At 49.5% G+C, this 23234-nt stretch overlaps 2 protein-coding genes across 2 annotated transcripts; one reads left to right on the top strand and one right to left on the bottom strand.

Moving 5' to 3' along the window:
• Positions 1-10256: 10256 nt before the first annotated feature.
• LOC103074878 (testis-specific protein TEX28) lies at positions 10257-11026 on the top strand (the record flags this gene model as incomplete). Its single annotated transcript, XM_082931060.1, is given in 2 exon segments — positions 10257-10392; positions 10670-11026. Coding segments are annotated over 2 exon segments (493 nt in total), but the record flags the coding sequence as incomplete, so codon positions are not given.
• A 301-nt stretch (positions 11027-11327) lies between these two features.
• LOC103071571 (opsin 1, long wave sensitive) lies at positions 11328-21995 on the bottom strand. The gene is made up of 6 exons (XM_007456663.1): positions 21817-21995; positions 18558-18854; positions 16262-16430; positions 14989-15154; positions 13428-13667; positions 11328-11553 (listed from the first exon to the last, which is right to left on the bottom strand). The coding sequence occupies exons 1-6, from the start codon at positions 21926-21928 to the stop codon at positions 11443-11445; spliced, it is 1095 nt and encodes a 364-aa protein (XP_007456725.1). The 5' UTR covers positions 21929-21995; the 3' UTR covers positions 11328-11442.
• Positions 21996-23234: the final 1239 nt, after the last annotated feature.

Below are 23234 nucleotides of genomic sequence, written 5' to 3'. Positions count from 1 at the left end.
CCATGCGCACTGAGGGCCTGAGGTCCCAAGGCTTGGCGCCTCCGGAAGCAAAAGACACGCCCAGTGGCCTTCCGCCAATAGGAAGGCCTCCCTGCAAGGCTGAGGAGCTGCGGGGGCAAACTTGGCGATGCAGAGCCCATTGTGGCAAGTACGTCCACTTGTCTTTACAGGTGGTTTTCTACTGTGATTGATAATGTCATAAACCTATTCTTATTTCTTTGGTTTGTTTTAATTTTTGAATTTTATTTTATGTATTTTTTTATACAGCAGGTTCTTATGAGCTACCCATTTTACACATACTAGTGTACATTTGTCAATCCCAATCTCCCGATTCATCACACTACCACACCCCCTCCCCCAACACTTTCCCACGTTGGTGTCCATAGTTTTGTGCTCTGTATCTGTGTCTCTATTTCTGCCCTGCAAACAAGTTCATCTGTACCATTTCTTAGGTTCCACATATATGCGTTAATATACGATATTTGTTTTTCTCTTTCTGACTCCCTTCACTCTGTGTGAAAGTTTCAAGATCCACCCACGTTTCTACAAATTACCCAATTTCGTTCTTTTTTATGGCTGAGTTATATTCCATTGTATATATGTGCCACATCGTCTTTATCTATTCGTCTGTCAGTGGATTCCTAGGTTTTTTCCATGTCCTGGCTCTTGTAAATAGTGCTGCAGTGAACACTGGGGTACATGTGTCTTTTTAAATGATGGTCTTTTCAGGGTATATGCCCAGTAGTTGGATTGCTGGGTTGTGTGCTAGCTCTATTTTTAGTTTTTTCAGGAACCGTCATACTGTTCTCCATAGTGGCTGTAACAATTTACATTCCAACCCGCATTGCAAGAGGTTTCCCTTTACTCCACACCCTCTCCAGCATTTATTGTTTCTAGATTTGTTGATGATGGCCATTCTGACTGGTGTGAGGTGATACCTCATTCCAATTTTCTTTTTCATTTCTCTAATGATTAATGATGTTGAGCATTCTTTCAAGTGTTTGCTGGCAATCTTTATATCTTCTTTGGAGAAATGTCTGTTTAGGTCTTGTTCCCATTTTTGGATTGGGGTGTTTGTTTTTTTAATATTGAGCTTCATGAGCTGTTTATATATTTTGGAGATAAATCGTATTTCCATTGATTCATTTGAAAATATTTTCTCCCATTTTGAGTGTTGTCTTTTTGTCTTTTTTGTAGTTTCCTTTGCTTTGCAAATGCTTTTAAATTACATTCGGTCCCATTTGTTTATTTTTGTTTTTATTTCCATTACTCTAAGAGGTGGATCAAAAAAGATCTGCTGTGATTTATGTCAAAGTGTGTTCTTTCTATGTTTTTCACTGAGAGTTTTATAGTGTCCGGTCTTACTTTTAGGGTTTTAATCCATTTTGAGTTTATTTTTGTGTATGGTGTTAGGGAGTGTTCTAATTTCATTCTTTTACATGTAGCTGTCCTGTTTTCCCAGCACCACTTATTGAAGAGGCTGTCTTTTCTCCATTGTATATCCTTGCCTCCTTTGTCATAGATTAGTTGACCATAGGTCATGGGTTTATCTCTGGGCTTTCTGTCCTGTTCCATTGATCTATATTTCTGTTTTTGTGCCAGTACCGTAGTGTCTTGATTACTGTAGCTTTGCAGTATAGTCTGAAGTCAGGGAGTCTGATTCCTCCAGCTCCACTTTTTTCCCTCAAGACTGCTTTGGCTATTCAGGGTTTTCTGTGTCTCTGTACAAATTTTAAGATTTTTTGTTCTAGTTCTGTAAAAAAATGCCATTGGTAATTTGATAGGGATTGCTTTGTATCTGTAGATTGCTTTGGGTAGTATAGTCATTTTCACAATATTGATTCTTCCAATCCAGGAACATGATATATCTCTCCATCTGTTTGTATCATCTTTAATTTCTTTCATCAGTGTCTTATACTTTTCTGCATACAGGTCTTTTGTCTCCCTAGGTAGGTTTATTCCTAGGCATTTTATTCTTTTTGTTGCAATGGTAAATGGGAGTGTTTCCTTCATTTCTCTTTCAGATTTTTCATCATTGGTGTATGGGAATGCAAGAGATTTCTGTGCATTTATTTTGTATCCCGCTACTTTACCAAATTCACTGATTACCTCTAGTAGTTTTCTGGTGGCATCTTTAGGATTTTCTATGTATAGTATCATGTCAGCTACAAACAGTGACAGTTTTACTTCTTCTTTACCAATTTGGATTCCTTTTATTTCTTTTTCTTCTCTGATTGCCGTGTCTAGGACTTCCAAAACTATGTTGAATAACAGTGGTGAGAGTGGACTTCCTTGTCTTGCTTCTGATCTTAGAGGAAATGCTTTCAGTTTTTCTCCATTGAGAATGATGTTTGCTGTGGGTTTGTCATATATGGCCTTTATTATGTTGAGGTAGGTTCCCTCTATGCCCTCTTTCTGGAGATTTTTTTATCATAAATGGGTGTTGAATTTTGTCAAAAGGTTTTCCCGCCTCTATTGAGATGGTCATATGTTGTTTTTCTTCAATTTGTTAATATGGTGTATCACATCGATTGTTTTGCATACATTGAAGAATCCTTGCATCCCTGGGATAAATCCCACTTGATCATGGTGTATGATGCCTTTAATATGTTGTTGGATTCTGTTTGCTAGTATTTTGTTGAGGATTTTTGCATCTATATTCATCAGTCATATTGGTCTGTAATTTTCTTTTTTTGTAGTATCTTTGTCTGGTTTTGGTATCAGGGTGATGGTGGCCTCATAGAATGAGTTTGGGAGTGTTCTTTCCTCTGCAATTTTTTGGAAGAGTTTGAGAAGGATGGGTGTTAGCTCTTCTCTAAATGTTTGATATAACCCACCTGCAAAGCCATCTGGTCCTGGACTTTTGTTTGTTGGAAGATTTTTAATCACAGTTTCAATTTCATTACTTGTGATTGGTCTGTTCATACTTTCTATTTCTTCCTGGTTCAGTCTTGGAAGGTTATACCTTTCTAAGAATTTGTCCATTTCTTTCAGGTTTTCCATTTTATTGGCATAGAGTTGCTTGTAGTAGTCCCTTAGGATACTTTGTATTTCTGCAGTGTCTCTTGTAACTTCTCCTTTTTCATTTCTAATTTTATTGATTTGAGTCCTCTCCCTCTTTTTCTTGATGAGTCTGGCTAATGCTTTATCAATTTTGTTTATCTTCTCAAAGAACCAGCTTTTAGTTTTATTGATCTTTGCTATTGTTTTCTTTGTTTCTATTTTATTTATTGCTGCTCTGATCTTTATGATTTCTTTCCTTCTGCCAACTTTGGGTTTTGTTTGTTCTTCTTTCTCTATTTCCTTTAGGTGTAAGATTAGATTGTTTATTTGAGATTTTTCTTGTTTCTTGAGGTAGGCTTGTATTGCTATAAACTTCCCTCTTAGAACTGCTTTTGCTGCATCACAACGTTTTAGATCATTGTGTTTTCATTGTCATTTTTCTCTAGGTATCTTTTGATTTCCTCTTTGATTTCTTCAGTGATCTCTTGGTTATTTAGTAACATATTGTTTAGCCTCCATGTGTTTGTGTTTTTTATGTTTTTTTCCCTGTAATTGATTTCTAATCTCATAGCGTTGTGGTCAGAAAAGATGCTTGATATGATTTCAATTTTCTTAAATTTACTGAGGCTTGATTTGTGACCCAAGCTGTGATCTATCCTGGAGAATGTTCCTTGCGCACTTGAGAAGAAAGTGTAATCTGCGGTTTTTGGATTGAATGTCCTATAAATATCAATTAAATCTATCTGGTCTATTGTGTCATTTAAAGCTTTTGTTTCCTTATTAATTTCCTGTTTAGATGACCTGTCCATTGGTGTAAGTGAGGTATTAAAGTCCCCCACCATTGCTACTCCAGCTTTCTTTTGATTTTCATTTGCATGGAATATCTTTTTCCAACCCCTCACTTTCAGTCTGTATGTGTCCCTAGGTGTGAAGTGGGTCTCTTGTGGACAGCATATATATGGGTCTTGTTTTTGTATCCATTCAGCGAGCCTGTGTCTTTTGGTTGGAGCATTTAATCCATTCACGTTTAAGGTTAATTATCGATATGTATGTTCCTATTACCATTTTCTTAATTGTTTTGGGTTTGTTTTTTTAGGTCCTTTTCTTCTCTTGTGTTTCCCACTTAGAGAAGTTCCTTTAGCATTTGTTGTAGAGCTGGTTTGGTGGTGCTGAATTCTCTTAGCTTTTGCTTGTCTGAAAAGCTTTTGAATGAGATCCTTGCTGGGTAGAGTAATCTTGGTTGTAGGTTCTTCCCTTTCATCACTTTAAATATGTTATGCCACTCCCTTCTGGCTTGTAGAGTTTCTGCCGAGAAATCAGCTGTTAACCATATGGGAATTCTCTTGTATGTTATTTTTCGTTTTTCCCTTCCTGCTTTCAATAATAATTTTTCTTTGTCTTTAATTTTTGCCAATTTGATTACTGTGTGTCTTGGCGTGTTTCTCCTTGGGTTTATCCTGCATGGGACTCTCTGCACTTCTTGGACTTGCGTGGCTGTTTCCTTTCCCATGTTAGGGAAGTTTTCGACTATAATCTCTTCAAGTATTTTCTTGGGGCCTTTCTCTCTCTCTTCTCCTTCTGGGACCCCTATAATGCGAATGTTGTTGTGTTCAATGTTGTCCCAGAGTTCTCTTATGCTGTCTTCATTTCTTTTCATTCTTTTTTCTTTATTCTGTTCTGCAACAGTGAATTCCACCATTCTGTCTTCTAGGTCACTTATCCGTTCTTCTGCTTCAGTTATTCTACTATTTATTCCTTCTAGTGTATTTTTCACTTCAGTTATTGTATTGTTCATCTCTGTTTGTTTGTTCTTTAATTCTTCTAGGTCTTTGTTAAGCATTTCTTGCATCTTCTCGATCTTTGCCTCCATTCTTTTTCCAAGGTCCTGGATCATTTTCACTATCATTGTTCTGAATTCTTTTTCTGGAAGCTTGCCTATCTCCACTTCATTTAGTTGTTTTTCTGGGGTTTTATCTTGTTCCTTCATCTGGTACATAGCCCTCTGCCTTTTCATCTTGTCTATCTTTCTGTGAATGTGGTTTTTGTTCCACAAGCTGCAGGACTGTAGTAGTTCTTGCTTCTGCTGTCTGCCCCCTGGTCAACATGTGAATTCATTCAGAGCCCTGAGCAGTGGGAGCTGCAGCCCTGACTCCAGCAGAGGCCTGAGGCCCAGTCGGTCCTCAGCAGGGAGTGGCAGGATGGGCACTGGGGGCTCCTTAGCACCTTTTATCACTGTCTGTGGCCTCAGATTGAGGAGCAGTAACCTCAGGAGCTGGAGCAGTCCATTCACTGTGAAATTCCTCCTCATTTGTGGCCTCTTCTGCAGCCCCTGCCCTTCCTTTCCAATCTCTTCAGGATCTGTGGAGGTGATTTTCATAGGACACTACAACCAAATTGGAAATCTTGTGATTCCTAAAAGCCCCTTTGTCCAAATAAGATTTCCAAGGTCGGATTTATATAAAGCAAGACCAGAGCTCGATGGATGTTACGAATATTCTCATACGTTTCTATACTGCCCAGGCCAATGGGACTGTTGTGCTCTAGTAAGTTTTTAACCCGTAGCAAATCAGAAGCTGCCAGCCATGCAGGGGAGCAGAGAGACCTACCTCCCTGCAAGACTCCGCATGAATTCTGCAAGCATGCACTTCTAAGCCACCACCCTCCTCACACATCACCACCACCAGCAGCATTGGACTGTGGTGGGAGTGTGAAATAAGCTTTCATTGTCAGCCACAGACATTTTCTGGTCGTTGTGGCTACAGCAGTTAACCTACCCTGATTAATATACATTAGAAACAAAAGAGCAGGTCTGTACGACTTGGATTTACCAGGAGAAATGGAGAATGGGCTGAAGAAGACTTAATGTAGTAACAGTGACAACAGGGAGCGTGTAGCGTTGATCACCTGTAGCATTCAACACCCACTTTACAGACAGGGAAACAGAGTTTCAGCTCAATGAAGTGTCACCCAGTGTCCACAAATGTGTGGTTACTACCCAGGCCCCTGCAATTGTCATGTCTCCTCTGGTGCGTCACAAACTGAGGTTTCAAAATGAAAAGTTGTGTGACACTTCTTACACGTTATATCTGTTTGCTTTCAAGAGGGCTTTTTAATTTTTCAATTGAGACAAAATTCACAAAACATAAAATTATTCATTTTAAAGTCTACAGTGGCATTTAGTGCATTCACAGTGTTGTGCAACCACCACCCTATCTAGTTCCAGAACATTTTCATCACTCGAGAAGGAGACCCCACCACTCCCCATTCGCCTTCCCTCAGCCCCTGGTAACCACCAATCTGTTTTCTGTCTCTCTGGATTTGTCTATACTGGGACATTTCATGTAAATGGAAGCATATGTTAGGCCTTGGTGTCTTACTTCTTCAACCCAGTGTAATGATTTTGAGATTCATCCACGTCGCACACAGAAACAATTCATTCCTTCTTGCTCAGCAGTGCTCTGTGCTGTGAATGCAGTGCATTACCCATTCATCTGCTGCCAGTTGGGGCTGTTATGAATAGAGCTGCTATGAACATTGTTCTACACACCTTTTTGTGAACATATGCTTTCATATGTGGAATTGTTGGATAATAGGGTAGACGTATGGTCAACTGTTTTTAAATTTTTTTAAATTTTATTTATTTAGTTTTGGCCGTGTTGGATCTTCATTTGCTACACGTGGGCTTTCTCTAGTTGTGGCAAGCAGGGGCTACTCTTCATTGTGGTGTGTGGGCTTCTCACTGTGGTGGCTTCTCTTATTGCAGAGCACAGGCTCTAGGCACACGGGCTTCAGTAGTTCAGGCACACAGGCTCAGTAGTTGTGGCTCGTGGGCTCTAGAGTGCAGGCTCAGTAGTTGTGGCGCGCAGGCTTAGTTGCTCCTCAGCATGTGGGATCCTCCCAGACTGGGGCACGAACCCATGTCCCCTGCATCAGCAGGCAGACTCTCAACCACTGCGCCACCAGGGAAGCCCTGGTCAACTTTTAAAGAAGCTGTTTTCCAACATTGTTGTACCATTTTATGTTCCCACCAGGAGTGTGTGAGAGTTCTGGTTGCTCCATGCTCTTGTCAACACTTGGTATGGTCAGTCTTTGAAACTTTAGCCTCTTAAATTCAGGTGTCACTTGGTGACCCTAAGCTCCAGATTGTGTCAGCATAGCCCAGATTTTCTCAACCTGAACACTGACATTTTTGACCAGATGATTCTCTGTTGTAGGAGGCCGTCCTGTGCATTGCAGGATATTTAGCAGTGTCCCTGGTCTCTACACACTAGATGCCAGTAGCACCCTGGAGGGATTTTGTCTGGCTGTCCTAACAAGGTATCCCAAACTTGGTGGCTGTAAACAACAGAAATTTATTCTCTCATGGTTCTGGAGTTCAGCAGTCTGAAATCAGTTTTCCTTGGGCAAAGTGTGTCAGCAGGGCTGTATCCCTGTGGAAGCTCTAGGGGACAATCTGTTCCTGGCTTCTTCCAGCTTCTAGGGGCTGCTGGCTTCCTTAGCCTGTGGCCTTGTCACTCCAGTCTTCAAGGGCAGCATCTTCCCCTCTCCCTCTGCTCTGTCTTCACGTGCCTGTTCCATCTTCTAAGGATGCGTGTGATAGCACACGTGCTCAGGAGGAACTGCTCTGTCCCTGCCATGTTACCCCATCTGACCCGTGCTGCCTCACCCCTCATACCTCTTTCTCCACCTCAGACTTCTCCTCCAAGTTTCAGGCTGTTAGGTTCTAGCTCAGTTTGTCAAAGCCCATCCTCAGATGTGAACAAGAATATACTCTTCTGGAGCAACAATAACGTTTGAGACCACTTGCACTGGAGAGGGGGGCCTTAACAGCTTTGGAAGACTTGGGGGGCATTTTGGTTGACTGACCATGATTTTGTCTCTGTAAGAGCATTTTCTACAGTGGTGCATTTGCCTTCACGGCTGTAGCAGATGGACAGAGAGGAGTCCTTGACCAAGGGAGGGACAAGAGAGGAGAGTCAGCCGTGTCACAAGCCAGGACAGTGCTGCTGCCTTGCAGAGGGCGAGGAGGCTGGGCGCTGGAGAGAAGGGGAGATGGAGGGAATAGCCTTATAAATTAACATCTTCTTATTTAGGAATCCCTTTAAGAATGTGTTTAAGAGTATAGTCATGGGGGCTTCCCTGGTGGCGCAGTGGTTGAGAGTCCGCCTGCCGATGCAGGCGACGCGGGTTCATGCCCCGGTCCGGGAAGATCCCACATGCCGCGGAGCGGCTGGGCCTGTGAGCCATGGTCGCTGAGCCTGCGCGTCCGGAGCCTGTGCTCCACAATGGGAGAGGCCACAACAGTGAGAGGCCTGCATACCGCAAAAAAAAAAAAAAGAGTATAGTCATGGGACTTCCCTGGTGGTCCAGTGGTTGAGAATCTGCCTTTCAATGCAGGGGATGCGGGTTCGAGCCCTGGTCGGGAAACTAAGATCCCACATGCCGCGTAGCAACTAAGCCCATGGGCCGCAACTACTGAGCTTGCGCGCCTCAACTAGAGAGGCTGTGTGCTGCAAACTACAAAGCCCACGTGCTCTGGAGCCCTGGAGCCCACGCGCCACAACTAGAGAGAAGCCTGCGTGCCACAACAAAGATCTAGTGTGCCACAACTATGCCCCGACACAGCCAAATAAATAATAAATAAATTTTTAAAAAATCATAAAATTTTAAAAAAGAGTATAGTCATACATTCTTATAAATATATATTAATGAAGAATCTACGTGTTGACTTCGTACTTGTGAAGAATATATTCATGAATTTACACTTGGACGTGGTTGGTATCTTGAATGTCCTTGCAGCTCCATCCTTCATGTAAATGGAAGGACAGCCATGGGGAATCTGCTTTCGGGGTGGACACCCCACCATCTCCCTGTCTTTGTGGGTGGTAGCCTCGGCCACATTGTCAGACCAATCTCTTCTCAACAGGGAACAAGGCAGAGACTGATGGAATAGTCCTTGAAATACCATCATGAACTGGCTCTTAATTAATTGGCTTCAGCAAATGCGTGTTCAGCTTCTCAGCTGCCTGGGGGCCATCTCCACGTGGTGCCATTCAAGTCCCTGAAGTAGGACCTAGTTGACCCGCTCACCTCCCATTCCCTGTGGGTGCCTGTGCTTCTCTGCAGGGCCCCGGGCCCCAGCCGTTCTCCAGCCTCACCACCCCTGGCTCAGGTCAGGCCTTCCTTGGCTCTTTCCTAAAGAGCTAGAAGCTGCTGTTTGGAAATATTCCAAACCCAGGGAAAAACAGAGAAGAACATGATGAAGGTTATATGACCACCCCCAGCTTTCTCAAGCCTTAATATATTTGCTTCAAAAATTTTTTTAAGAAATAAAAGTTTAAAAGATGATTCGCCTGAAACTCTCACATTCCCCTTCCCCCTTTCTGCCCACCTCGCTATCCTCACTAGGTGCTTAGCTTTTCCAGGCATGTTTTTAGACTTTTGCTGCTTACATATGTGGCCATAAACAACAGGTAGTGATGTTTTATTTGTGTTTTTTTAACAGGTCTACTGAGATATAATTTACATGCCATAAAATGCACCATTTTAACTGTTTCAATGATCTTTAGTAAATTTACTGAGTTGTGCAGTCGTTACCACAGTCCGATTTTGGCTTTTGTTTTAAACAGCTTTATTGAGCTACAATTCACATCCCATACAATTCAGCCACTTAAAGTGTAAAGTTCAGGGTTTTTAGCAAAATATTCACAGAGCAGTCTCAGTCCAGAACATTGTCATCGTTTCCAAAAGAAATTCCATCCCCACTAGCAGTCAATCCCCACCTCCTACCCCATCCAGCCCCCAGAAACCACAGACTTATTTCTGTCTTTATGGATTGGCCTATTCTGGACATTTCTTATAAAAGGAATCATACAATATGTGGTCTTTTGTGACTGCTCCATCACTATAATCAACAGACTTTTATGGAAGAACTACTGCATACCAGACACTGGTGTGGGACTCTATGGAATTTAACAGCACTCACGGACAGTTTAGATCTCGATTTGTGCAACTGCTAGTTTATTGCTATTTTTGTAAAGCCGTTACAAAAGAGTGACTATATATAAAAGATACATGAATATCGGTGTGGGTGTGTGGCTGATGTGCACCTGGGGTGTTCTGAGGCAGCCCTGGAGAAGGAGGAGGAAGGTGGATTCTGAACCCAAGTCTAGTCCTGAGGGAGGACCGCTCAGCCCCAGAACAAGCTTGGGGCTGGGCGCTCACGGAGTGTTACTTTCTCCTTTGCTCCCAAGACAAGTGCAGCTGGAAGGACAGGTGAATGAGCACCTACAGGGGCACCTGGACAACATTTACCACCTCAAACAGAATCTGGCTTGCACCGAGGAGAGAATGGCCTACCTGTCCTACGAGAGAGCCAAGGAGATATGAGTGAGAACCTCACAGGGGGACCTTGTGAGAAGCGGCCAGTGAGAAGGCCGTGGGGACGAGAGAAGCAGAAGATGAGTGAATCTGCTCTGACACCCCTGAACCGAGGGAAGAGGCAGGTCCTCAAGCTGTGCCCCACAGCATCCCGTGTTCCCGTTCATGCCGCCTGTTCCCCGGCTCCGGCTTCGGCTTAGTCGATCTGGGAACTCGCGCACTGAGGCTCCAGTACCCCCGGGGGGCAGGGGATCGGCGTGACAGTGTCACTCTCTTCCTCCTGCAGGAGGTTATGGACACGTTCAAGAGCCGTGTAGCCAAGCTGGAGGCTCTGCAGCAGGTGACCCAAGTGGAGGTGACAGAGAGCATGCGTAGCCAGCCCCGGGGCTGCCTGTGCCTCTGGGCATGCCTGCTGCTCACGCTGGCCACCGTCCTCTGGGCCCTGGCCTCCAGCGCGTGTGCCTGCCCAGTGCCGCCGCTGAGCTCACGCCTGCGCACGGGCACCGCGCTCCTGCTCGTCGGGCTGGGCACCCTGGCCTGGCAGAAGCAGCGTGCCATCCTCACCGCAGACTGGCAGGCCCGGGACCGCTCCAGATGGAGACTGTGTTCCGGGGATTCCAAGGCTCTACTAGAGGGGCCTTAAAGGGCCTGGCTTCGCTAGCTCCTCCCGCCTCCCCAGACAGCTGCTTCTCGGCTCTCCCTTTCCTGTTCCATCACCAGCAGCCCAATGAGAGGTATGTGGGCGCCCGCCCGCCTCGCGCTCGCCTTTCTTGCGACCCTTCTATCCCGTCTGTAGACATGAGGCTTAGAAAAGATGAGCAGCTCCAAAGTACGGTGCTGTGCCCCTCTCTCCCTGACGTGCTCTCTCACGACCCAGTGACCCAGCTCTCAGAGGCTCGCTCGGGTGCCCCCACTGCAGTGGCAGCCTCTATGACTCGGTTGCCTTTGGCAAAGAGAAACTACATTTATTTCACAGGGATGGAGAAAAGGGGCAGGGGCCGGGTGGCCAAAGCCCTGGAGGGTGGGACCGGTTACGTGTTCCAGTGGGAGACAGGCGACTCAGGCAGGTGACACCGAAGAGACAGATGAGGCCTCTGTTTTGGAAACGCTGGAGAGTTCAGAGCCATCATCCACCTTCTTCCCCAAAAGCTGCAAGATGCAGTTTCGAAACTGGCAGGACAGAAAGTGTTATTGAGCAGAGCAGGCAGGGCCAACATGCTAGGCTAAATGTAATGCTGGGGCACTCTGAGGAAAGCGTTCATTCAGTGTCACCTTGATGGCTTACACACTCACAATCTACAAGGAGAATGGAGGAAGCCTCCAGTTACTCCTTGCACATGGGGATGGTCTATTCCTGAGTACTCGATTATCTAAGTCATCTAATTTAGCAGTTGATGGTGACTATTGTGGGCCCAAATGTGTTCCCCCAGAGATATGTTCAAGTCCTGACCCCTGGAGCCTGTGACTGTGACCTTATTTGGAAATAGTCTCTGCAGATGTGATTAAGATGTATACTATCATGAGGTCATGCCAGAGTAGGGTGGGCACTAATCCAATGACTGGTGTCCTCATGAAAACAAGGGAATTTGGAATCAGACCCAGAGGGAAGGTAAAGGCAGAGACTGGGGAGACTCGTCTACAAGCCAAGGAACACCAAAGGTTATGGGTACCTGTCAGGACCTAGGAGAGGGGCCTGGAACAGACTCTCCCTCAGAAACAACCAACACTGCCCACACCTTCATCTCAGATCTCTTGCCACCAGAATGATCATCTCTTCAGCCAAGAGAGTCTTCTGGCATCAGGAGCGCCCTGCTCTTTACTGCTCCACCCCTAAAGGCATGTGGGCTGTATTCACTTCTCAGATTGTATCTCCTGTCGTCACTGAGTTAAGAACAATGCTTTGTATTCTCAAAGCATTGTTCTTAACTCAGTGATGATAGGAGATATAATCTACATACTGGGCACCCACTCTGTACTAGACTGTGTCCTCGGGGCATCAGCAGCAAACCAAAAAGAGCAAAATTCCACGTCTTTGTGGAATTCCAGAACATTCTCTCTTGAATGCAACAGGAAGGGATAACAGTGTGGAAAGGGTGAAAGCAAAGTTCCAAAGTCTGGAGAGTCTGGAAGTGCAGATGATTGTGGAGGAAGGGGAGTTCCAGAAGGAGAGAATGGAAAGGCTCAAGTAGAGACAATACTTGGCAAGATGGCCTAGGATTCCACAACCAGAAGCCAGACCTAAAAAGAGACCCATGTAAAAGACGGGAAACAGTGGTCAGGTGTAGAGCTATGCTCTGGGTGTTGCGGTGCCAACAGTGGAGTCCCGGGGACTCCTTTGTGGTGCTGGTCCGACTTGATACTTAAACGTTACCATGGTGAGATGGGACGCCCCTGAGGGTGTGGTATTTCTGACCCACAGACCTTGCTGGTCATCATCAAGTCACATCACAGCTGCACCTTAGTGAAGTGGGTATGATGGATTCAAGGACGAATAAGGCAAATTGCACTTGGAAGATGATGAGCCTGAATCACCCGTAACCTACTAAGAGGCCTAGGACTTGTGGGCTGCCATCTAGCAAGACCACAGCATGTCCTGCCTGAACTAACCCATAAAGTCACAACAGCCAAAGATCAGCACAGGCAAGAAGGGCCTCTTTGTGTCCTGGTCACTGTTAGCGTTTGAAGATGGAAAGATTACGTTCAAGAGAAGAGTTGTGTCTATGAAATCAAGAAGGGCAGGCCTAGGGGACATATAGCATGATCTGGCAATCCTAGGCTGTCTGAGCTCCGGGCTTGCCCAGATGCCAGCGGAGGGGAAGGGCATGCGGCACACAGTGCACTGCAGGAAATGCCCACCCTCAGGCCCAGATCATAAAGGGATCCAGAGGGAGGGCTGGCTGGGGCTGGGTCGCATGCTCAGCCTTCCCCGGTTATTGTCCTGGAGGTCATTGTCAGCCTTCCCACAGACACGCTTCCAGGTGGGGGCCATCCCTGGGCTCTTCCAGGGTCCATTTCCAGTTTGCCCTGTCCACTGCGTGACTTACCTGCCGGTTCATAAAGACATAGATGATGGGGTTGTAGATGGTGGCACTTTTGGCGACGTAGGCTGGCAGGGCGGCCACCAGAGGGTGGAAGGCGTAGCCCGGGTGCGCAGCGGCAAAGCATGCAAAGAATGTGTAGGGCCCCCAGCAGAGGCAGTACGCAAAGATCATCACCATCACCATGCGGGTTACCTCCTTCTCTGCCTTCCGGGTGGATTCGGATTCTTTCTGCTGCTTTGCCACCTGGGGGGGACAGAGAGTGGCCCCCGGGGACATTGAGTGGGAGGACCCCTCAGGGCTCCGTACCCCAGGGGATTCCGTGTTGCTGCTGCTTGGGTGGCTAGTCAGGGACGGCAGCGGGGAGAAGCAGATGGGCCCAGCTGTGCAGTACCCGAGCCACCCAAGTGGGGCCAGCCTTGTGGGAGCTCTTCCAGGCTTGGAGGTGGCACAGCTGGGCTTGGCTAAGACAGCCCTGAGCTGTGCCCGCCGAGCTCTTGGCTTAGCTTGCTTCCTGTTAGGAGTCTGTGAAGTAGGTAAGGAGGCTGTGCCTAGCCTCACCTGGTCCCTTACCAGAGTGTCCCCTCCCATGGTCAGGTCTGAGTGGCCGGGCAGGAGAAGACACAGGGGCAGCTGCCACTTGCTGCAGGCAGGGACCGGCAGCAGACAGCTGAATGGGGATGAGGGGTGACTGAGGGCTGGAGCGCGTTCTGGAGCCTGGGCTGCGCAGCCCAGAGCTCACTCGGACCCAGCTGTGTGTGGATACCTGTGGGAGTCAGCTAAGTAGCTTCCGATCCCTGACCGCCAACATGGTGAGGGGAGTGAGGAGGGAACAGGTCACACACTGAAGGCAGTGAGGTCGGGGGAGCTTAGCTCCAGCCCGTGGCCTCCACTCCACAAAGAGCTCATAAGCACATGCTGATCCGATTGTGGGCACAAGCCGCTTCATAGAGGACAGGTGCCGCCCCAGAGGCCTCTTATTCCCTGTGCCAGGCAGGAGCCCAACAGGGACAGATGGCATCTCCAGATCAAGCTGATTGTAGGTAAGCTGATTGACAAAGGGACAACGTACGCACAGTGTTCAGGACCCCGATCTCGTTCTCCTGCTTCGCTCTGATTTCTCACACCAGGGTATCACCTTCCCGGGGGGAGGGTGGAGTACAGGTCTGGGGGGCAGATGGCATGTGAACGGGACGCGAGCACTCCGGTAGCAGCCTTTTCAAAACACCCCTTGACTGGCAAGTTTAGCCTTTGGATCTGGCCAGCTGTGCTCCACTCCGTGACAGAGGCTGGCTTTCCATCCCCGGGATCAGGAGGAAATGCAGTTGTGGTCCCTTATTGGGTCCCTCCACGAGGAGGCAGGCAGTCCCTTCCCATCCTGTAGGGGCGAGGCCGAGGGAGCCAGGGCTGCACCTGCCACCTCAAAGGCATTGGCAGATTCTGGCAATTCCAGATATCTGGTTTTGGGGCTGGAGAGCGGACTGGGCGGTCCTCTGTGCCAGCCTAGACCTCCCTGACGTTCATGAGCCTGCCTGCAGGGGTGAAGCTGGGGGGGTGTGGGGCTCACCGCTCGGATGGCCAGCCACACTTGCAGGTAGCAGAGCACGATAACGCTGAGTGGGATGAAGCAGCAGGTGATCATGAGCGCGATCATGTAAGACTGCACCCCAGGGTAAGAGCTGCCGCTGAACACATCCGGGCCACACGAAGTCTTCAGGCCGTGGGGCCAGTACCTGGGGAGAAGGGCCGGCAGCCCGTCCTGAAGTGGGCAGGGACCCGAGCCCCTGCCCGCCCCAGCACACCACTGACTTGGGTAAGGTTGTTGGGCTTTTTTATTGAGGTGAAATTCACGTTACATGAATTAACCATTTTTGAAGTGAACAATTCGGAGGCATTTAGTACGTTCACAATGTTGTGCAACTGCCACCTCTGTCTGTAGCTCCAGAACGTTTTCATCACCCCCAAAGGAAGCCCTTCCGAAGGATTTTAGGAAATCCTTGTCCGTCTCTGGTCTTACGTTCCCTTCTTTTTTACTGAGGTAAAATACACATAATGTAATTATGAGGTTTGGTACATTCACAATGTTGTGCATCCATCACCACTATCTGGTTCCACAACATTTTCATAGCCCCAGTCACATCCCCTTTTTATGAAGGGAAGGCGAGGCACCCTCTTGTCTTAACACCTGTGAACCCCTGAGGATTCAATGAGCACGTGTTCAACAATCGCAGCCACTGTGGGCACGGGAGCATGAGGAGGGTACAGACAGGGCCTGGTTCCTCGCACTGATGCCTGCAGTGCAAGATACAAATGCAACGGCCTTGTCCCGTCCAGCCCCTCAAACACCTAAGCCGTTTCCTTGGAAATGCGGAACTTCCCCCAAAGGATCCACCTGGCGAGGACACTGTAACCGACAGCCCAGGTGTACCTACGACCCAAGGAGCCTCGGAAAGGGGGCCCCTCAGCAGGTGCAAGGAAGAGGCCTGGGGCAGAGTAGGCAAGAGGGCTCTGGAATCCAAACGTGCCTGTGGCCTCAGCCGGCAGCGTTTCTCTATGTGTTCTCATGAGCTGCTCCTGTTTGGGAGAAACAGACTTTTCCAGAGGCTTGGGGACCACAGGGCCCATTTCCACCTTGCAGCCAGGCAGAGTCACGCATTCACAGACAGTGTGCGCTCCAAGGGGTCTCAGGGAGAGGCAGGTCCATCCTCAGTTTACTCGTGGAGCCACAAAGGCCCAGGGACAGGAAATGATTTGCCCCGAGGTCACAAAGGGAATCACAAGTTTGACCCTCCCTGCTCTGTTCTACACGAATCGCCTTCCTGGCACCCTGGCACCCTTACCTGCTCCAGCCAAAGATGGGTGGAGCTGTCCACACAGCAGCCCAGATCCAGGAGAAGGCAATGCCCGCAATGGCCAACTTGGCATCAAATCTCACGTTGCCAAAGGGCTTGCAGACCACCATCCACCTCTCCCAGGAAATGATGGCCAAGGACCAGAGACCGGTGATCCCTGCAGGGGGAGAAGCAGACAGAGGAGTGCTTTGAGTCAATGCTTTTCAAGATCAAGAGGACACCCCCCACCTACCTGCAAAAGCTAATTCTCCAAAAAGTGTTTTCCGGTCCGGGGAGCCGCGGGTCTCTTGGTCAGTTTCTTTCTCTAACCCCTGCTTTCCCGGCTCCTTCCCCACTGGGCCTGCACCCGCCTCCCCTTGCCTTCTCTGATTTGGCCTCATGGCCCACCTCGCTTCCCATCTCTCTTTTACTCGGCCACCAGCCTTTCTTGTGATGCTGTCAGTGCAACTCCTGACGGCCACGTACACACCTGAGGCCACACTGAGGTACTGCAGTCCCAGCCCAGAGCAAGGAAACAGGACGTGTGCAGAAAGCTGTGCCCTCCTGCCGGTGGGCAGGCCTCCCCTCAGCCCAGGCCTCTCAGCACCGCCCACCATGCAGTGGTCTGTGGATGGAATCTGGGGCTCCATGAGCTGGGGTGGGGAAAATGATGTCTTTGCTTCCACTAAGCTCTACTGGACACTTGGCCTTCTTTACTTCCATTACGAGTGTGGTAGCATTAGCAGTGCCCGTGACTTGGTCACTTTACAGGGGTGGCAAACATTTCCCAATATGACTATATTCATTACTGCTTTGACATTTCAGTGGCTGTCTGGCCAGATACAGTTATTTGATACCTTAATAGAGAATGGCGTCACAAATACTTCTAAAAATACTGTTAATACTAATACTTTTAATGAAGGAGTATGTCACTAGTGTTTAATACTTTGATAACTATATTTCAGTATCATTGGCTTCCCTCGTAATCCTATGGATCTCATTGTGCACATTTGCCAACGTTCTTCTAAGAAGGGGTCCACGGGCTTCCCCAGAGGGCTGAGGATGTCTGTGGCCCCAAAACTGGTGACCCGAGAGCAGACCTCGAACAGTTACAAAGGCAAGACAGGCGTAAGCGAGGAGCCACCCAGGGGGGCCAGGCACCAGCTACTGAGGTGCATGGAGTGTTGGAACTTGGGATGGACTTTCTCTGCCTAACCTTCCCTGGTAAAGTAACTTGGTGGAGCTGACACCACTAGTAATTCAAGTCATTGACCAGGTCCCCACTCCCCTGTCCCTCTAGTCCTAGTGTCTTTCTGTCATTCGTCTCCTCAGAATCTGAATTGGAGATCACTTCAGGCAGTAACAAGACAAACCCAAGTTAGATGTGGGAGCTAAGGACCGAGGCATTGTGACCAGGTGGCCCTGGGAAACTTGAAAAATGGGAAGGCAGCTACAAGCCTTCACTGCTTTGATGGCCGGGGGCCTGGAGACAGGCTGCACGTGGTGAGTGCTGTGGCCCTTGGGCTCCCTGTCATCTCAGGTGGACTCCAAGGTGCAACGCCACAGCCCTTGGTTCTGTCCTGGGGACATGGTGCAAAGGCCTCTGAGATGTGCTTGGCCTTTGCCAGGCCTGCCTGTGTGCCTCTTCTTCATGGGCCACTGGCAAGGAAACCCTGCCACCCTGGCCTTGCCTGGCACCCGGTGCAGACCCACACCCTGCTCTCCCTGGCTCAGCCCTCGCTCCCTCCTTCAGCCTCCACGCCGTCAGCCAGCCTCCTCCCGGTCTCCCCATGGGGCCCCCTCCTCCCCACTCCTCAGCGTGCTGTCCTGGGCCTATTGCCGCCCGCTGTGTGCTCACCCGCGCTCTGGCCACCCAGCCAGCCCAGCTGTCTGTGCCCCTTCCTGTCCCGCTGAGTCGACATTCGGCTCCCTCATCGCCACCTCCTCCAAGTCACACTCCTCTGAGGCTACTGGTGACGCCATGTGCTCACTGTCTGGGACGGGAGGCCCTCAGGCCTTGGACCCTGTGTGCAGCATCCTAGATGCCTTACAGCACGGAGCCGGGAGCACAGGTGCTGATGTGAACAGGGTCACAACCCGCGGAGATATTAGCAATGGGGCTGGTAGGATCTAGTTTCAATATCTCGGAGGCCTCCCCTCCCACACTGTTCTGAGATTATGTGGATCTGTGTGTCCCCGTTCAGAGATGTGCCTCGAACACGCCCCAGAGGCACACCTGCGGATTTTGCCGCATGAGTGTTTCCTTTACGCATGGGAGGCTGTGCCCAGGCCCCGGCTGGCTTACCACACAAGGAGACAGTGAAGCCCTCCACGATGCACAAGGGGTGGCCCAGCACAAAGTAGCCGTACATCTGGTTCACAACGCTGATGGTGCTGGCAATGACCGTCTCCGCCAGGTCAGCGACGGCCAAGTTCACCAGCATCCAGTTCAGAGGGTGGCGCAGCTTCTTGAACTTCATGGTGGCTGCCAGCACGGACCCGTTCGTGAAGATGGAGGCGATGAGCACGAAGACCATCCAGACACTGGTCAGGTGGTACACCCATCTGGGGGCGATGTGGTAATTGGGGCCGTCGAAGGGGTCTGGAGGCAGGAGACACAGAGGGCACAGCTACATCTGTGCCGCCCCCCTCACCCCATCAGAATCTCCCCTCAGCCCTCCTGCCTTCCGCCCACCGCACTCACCTTTGTGACTGGTCTTCCCCTCTAGCTTTGCCCACCTGCAGACAACCTTCCCTCCTTTCCGTCTCTCAAGCTCGAGGCCACGGCCTGCTAGATGCCTGCACGGGCATCCTTGAACTTAACAAGGCAGCACCCCTCATCATCACTGCTGGGTGCCATGCCCCCGTCTGATCTGCACCCCGCCATATGCCACGTCGGCCTCCTGGAGTGTGGTTGGCTGGCTTGGTCCTCTCCCCTGAACCCTTCTGTGCCTGGGCCTCATTCTCCCCTACCGCAGGGAGCTCCCAGAAACCTGCCGACAATATCTGCAACCACGCTAGATACCACAGGCTCCCAAGGAACAGGCCTTTGACTACTTAACAGCTGTGTAGTGCCCGTTTCTGTGCAAAAGGGAGCAGAGGGAAAGCACTGGGGTTGCTGATGGGCCTGAGAACAGCAACCCCCCAAATTGCCAGCAGATCTGACCCAGAAAGTCCGATGGGTTAGCGTGAGAAAAGCATCTGGAACTAGGAGGTGTGTGGAATGCTCCGGCTTGCAGGCAAGTGAGAGGGGCTGGGACGGTTTCAAAACAAGGCAGCCCAACCGTCCTTCCTGGAGGAAGACCCACCCATGGAGTCTGAATCAGGCAGGGACGAGGGCTGTGTGTGGCACAGAAGGGACAGGAGTGCTCCAAACGTGGGAAGCAAAATGAGGGGGCCTCCGGCAGTGCAGCAAGAGCAGGTGCACCGGCCTGCCCCCTTCCCCTGGAAGTTTCAGGTCTAGTTTTGTGAAGAAATGAGCGTGAGAAGGGTATCACAGTCAACTCCCAGGTAAGGGTCTCTTGAGAAATACAGGGCGGGAGGGAATTGGGTATGGGGGCCGGCAGGAAGCAAGATTTCTTCCAGTATACCTTGCTTTCTAGATTTTAATTTGGAACCTTGTAAATATTTTATTCCATAATTATAAAACAACATTAAATTTTAAAAAGCAATCCCTGAAAAATCAAAAATAAAACAAATGGATCCGACCACATATGCACTCGGTGGCATGGTCACATAGAGAGGGGCTACTTGGAGGGACTCAAAAAGACGCTAGTTTGCCTATTCGAGCCTGGTGGCACGTTCCCAAAGGATGAAAAGACCTGTCCAAAGGTTAAGCTTTGGGTAATGATGTTGTTGGCGATAGTGTTGGCGTCATCATTCTGAGACCATTTTGAGTGTGTTTGAGATAAAGCAAATGAGTAACGAAATGATATTCTAATTCCAACTCTACCCACAGCCCTTAAGAACGCGATTCTTAGTGGGAGAGAAAGGAGACGCTGACGTCAAACCCAACTGGCTTCATTGGGGAACCAAGTCACTATTTGGAACTGGGTGAAATAGAAGGAGACTCAAGCATCTCTTCTGCCTTTCCCACGCACACTGTATCCCTGGGCAACCCGATAGCACGTGAGAGCCTGTTTCTCTTTATCAAAGTAGTGAAGCTAATAAGTGAAGACAGGGTCAGAAGAATCCCAATGTCACCATTTCGAAATCCCCAGTGGTTTAATGGGTCCTGGCGTTGAGTGTCAGCAGCTGCCAACACTGTGGAAAAAGGGACCCCCTCCTAATGGAGCGGGCTCGCCCAAACACCGGACACATCTGCCTGGCTGCCCGGCAGACCTTCAGCTCGACAGCTAGTTGACGGAAACAGGCATGGCAGAAGGGTGTGGGGAGCCTTCAGCAAAGTCTGAAGTGGGTGAGTCTGGGGACAACAGACTCGCTTTCTTCAACAAATAAATTGCAAGGAGGTTGAGGGGGAACCTCTAAAAGTATGACCTTGTGGTAGTGTTTTTAAAGAGTCCTTTCCTCTTACAGGTACCTACCGAAGATTTACAGAGGAAATGATGTGATGTCTTGGATCTGCTTCCAGAAATCGGTAGGAGTGATTAGTGGAGGGGGTTAGAGATGAAATAAGACAAGTGATGGATACCCGGGGGCCATTATACTCTCCCCTCTACTTTGGTAGACACTTGAACTTTTGAAAAAATTTTACAATAAGGAATCTTGTGCATCGATGAAACCCCATGGGCCTCCAGGGAGAGCATTGTTGTGTCTACATCGAGGACATTCTGGGGTGCAGTCAGGTCAAGGTGAACTTCACGGCTGTCAAGGAGCTGGTGTGGCTTCTGGAAACTGCAGCACGTGAGACATTCTTAAAGGAATGGAAGGTCTTTGGTTTGAAGAAGGGACCCAGGGATGGGGGCCAGGGGCTGAGGGTCATTACAGTCCTCAGGTCTCTGATGGGCTGGCATGCCCAGGGCAGAACTCGGGCTGCCTCGATGGAGTTTTCGGCTTTCTTTTGGGCCAAAGCCCTCTCTACTGGGACAGCTCGGAGCAGAACAGCTGCCCCGGGAGCCGAGCTAGCCTCTTCCCTAGCATATACCACCAGAGGCCATGGGCTCTGGGCGTGAATTGGGGCAAAAGATGGCCACCACCACCACGGTCTCTTCTCCCCTTAGGCTCTCGAAGTCACTCACCCTCCTGCGGGCCAACCCAGCCCGTCACTCCTGCTGGTGGCCTCCATTTGGCTTTGGGAGATGCAAAGATGACTCAGGCCCAGTTCCCTCCCTGGAAGCTCAGGGATGAGTGTATTGAGCGCTCACTAGCAGTCTGGGGCCACACGGGAAGAGTTCATGAACTTTCCTGGGACAGGAATTCTCAAAGGGTCTGGGAAGCCCATGTGGTTTGAAAATGCGTATTCGATATTACGTTGTCCTTTTATATTCAGAGAGGACCCCCCCATTCATGTTATCATAAAGGCTAAGAGAGAAGGCCACTCGGGCCTGTGTCCCAGGAGGGCCGTTCTAGCCAGCGTGACCCAGTCTTGGCACCTATTCGCTCACCTCTGGTGGAGTTGCTGTTGGTGTAGGTGAAGACGCTCCCCTGGGTGCTGTCCTCAAAGCTGGTCTGTGGCTGCCCACCTGCAAACCTTTGAGGGCCCCACTGCTGGGCCATGGCTCTAGAAAGCCCTGTCCCCAATGCCTGCGGCCCTGGCGCTGCCCGGCGGTCACAGTGCTTTATACCAGCCCAGCTCTCCTCACCTTAAAAGCTCCCAAACCTTTCATCATCTGATCTCTTAATTGGGCCTGGGACTTAGACCTCCCACTTCCCCACCCCTGGGCCTCCTGGCTCCTAAGGTGAGCCCACGAGGGTGGCTCAGAGGGATTTGCTGGGAGCCAGGCTCAGAGCCAGGGTGGCTGTGGAGGCTGCTGTGGGCCCTCGCTGCTGTTTCCCTGTCCTCTCTTCCCTTCTACCGTCCAGCGTCTGCTCCTAGGCCAGGCAGGCACAAGTGTCGGGCTTTTCAGCCCGAAGCCCAGACCGACCTTTCCCAGCGGCTGCTCCCCGAGTGACGTCGCGGGGCTGAGGCCTGGAACTGGAGCCTCCCTGTGGGTCAGACCGTCTCGGGGGCCCAGATGGATGCAAGTCGTGCCAGTGGGGCTCCTTCCCTGGGAAGGGATGGACAGGCCTGGGGTGGGAGAGACTCTGCCGTGCATCTTGCTTCTCCCTCACCCCACCGCCTTGCTCCCCGTGGGCTGCAGCTCATTCCGTCACCAGGGAGCTCAGCCAGGCCCTCCCAACAGCCCTCCCGAAGCAGCTGAGGGTGCCCAGAAGCCCTCAGACCCCACCTCAACTCTCCCTCCCCGGAGTTGACAACCTTTCCTTGGCCTGCCCGTGACTACAGCCTCGCTCTAGACTTGCCTTCAAAAGCAAAGCTCTCAACAGAGCGTTCCAGGCAGGCTGCCTTCACAGTCCCACTGTAGTCTGGCTGCTGGCAGCGCTTACCTGCTAATTGCCCAATTCCGCAGCCTTGCGTGTTTCCACACAAGAAAGGCGAATAGGAATGCTCAGAGCAGCATTATTCACAAAAGATCAAAAGGTAGAAAGAGTCCAAAAGTGAGTTGACAGCTGAATGGATAAACAAAATGTCCTCTATCCATGCAATGGAATATTATTCAGCCATAACAAGGAATGGAATTCTGACACATGTTCCAACATGAGTGAATCTTGAAAACGTGATGCTAAGTGCAAGGAGCCAGACACAAAAGACCTCATACTGTATGATTCCTTTATATGAAATGTCCAGAATAGATAAATCCACAGAAACAGAAAGCAGACTGGTGGTGCCAGGGGCTGGGGTGGGGGGGTGATGGAAAGTGACTGCTAACGGGGATGGGGATGCCTTTGGTGGTGATGAAACTATTCTAAAATTAGATGGTGATGGTGCAGCCACTGTGGAAAACAGTTTGGCAATTCCAAAGAT

This window comes from Lipotes vexillifer, unplaced genomic scaffold (assembly GCF_000442215.2).
Source record: "Lipotes vexillifer unplaced genomic scaffold, Lipotes_vexillifer_v1.1 scaffold899, whole genome shotgun sequence".
Classification (NCBI taxonomy): Eukaryota; Metazoa; Chordata; class Mammalia; order Artiodactyla; family Lipotidae; genus Lipotes; species Lipotes vexillifer.
The sequence above is the reverse complement of the archived record's forward strand: the minus strand, read 5'-3'. Positions and strand labels throughout refer to the sequence as shown.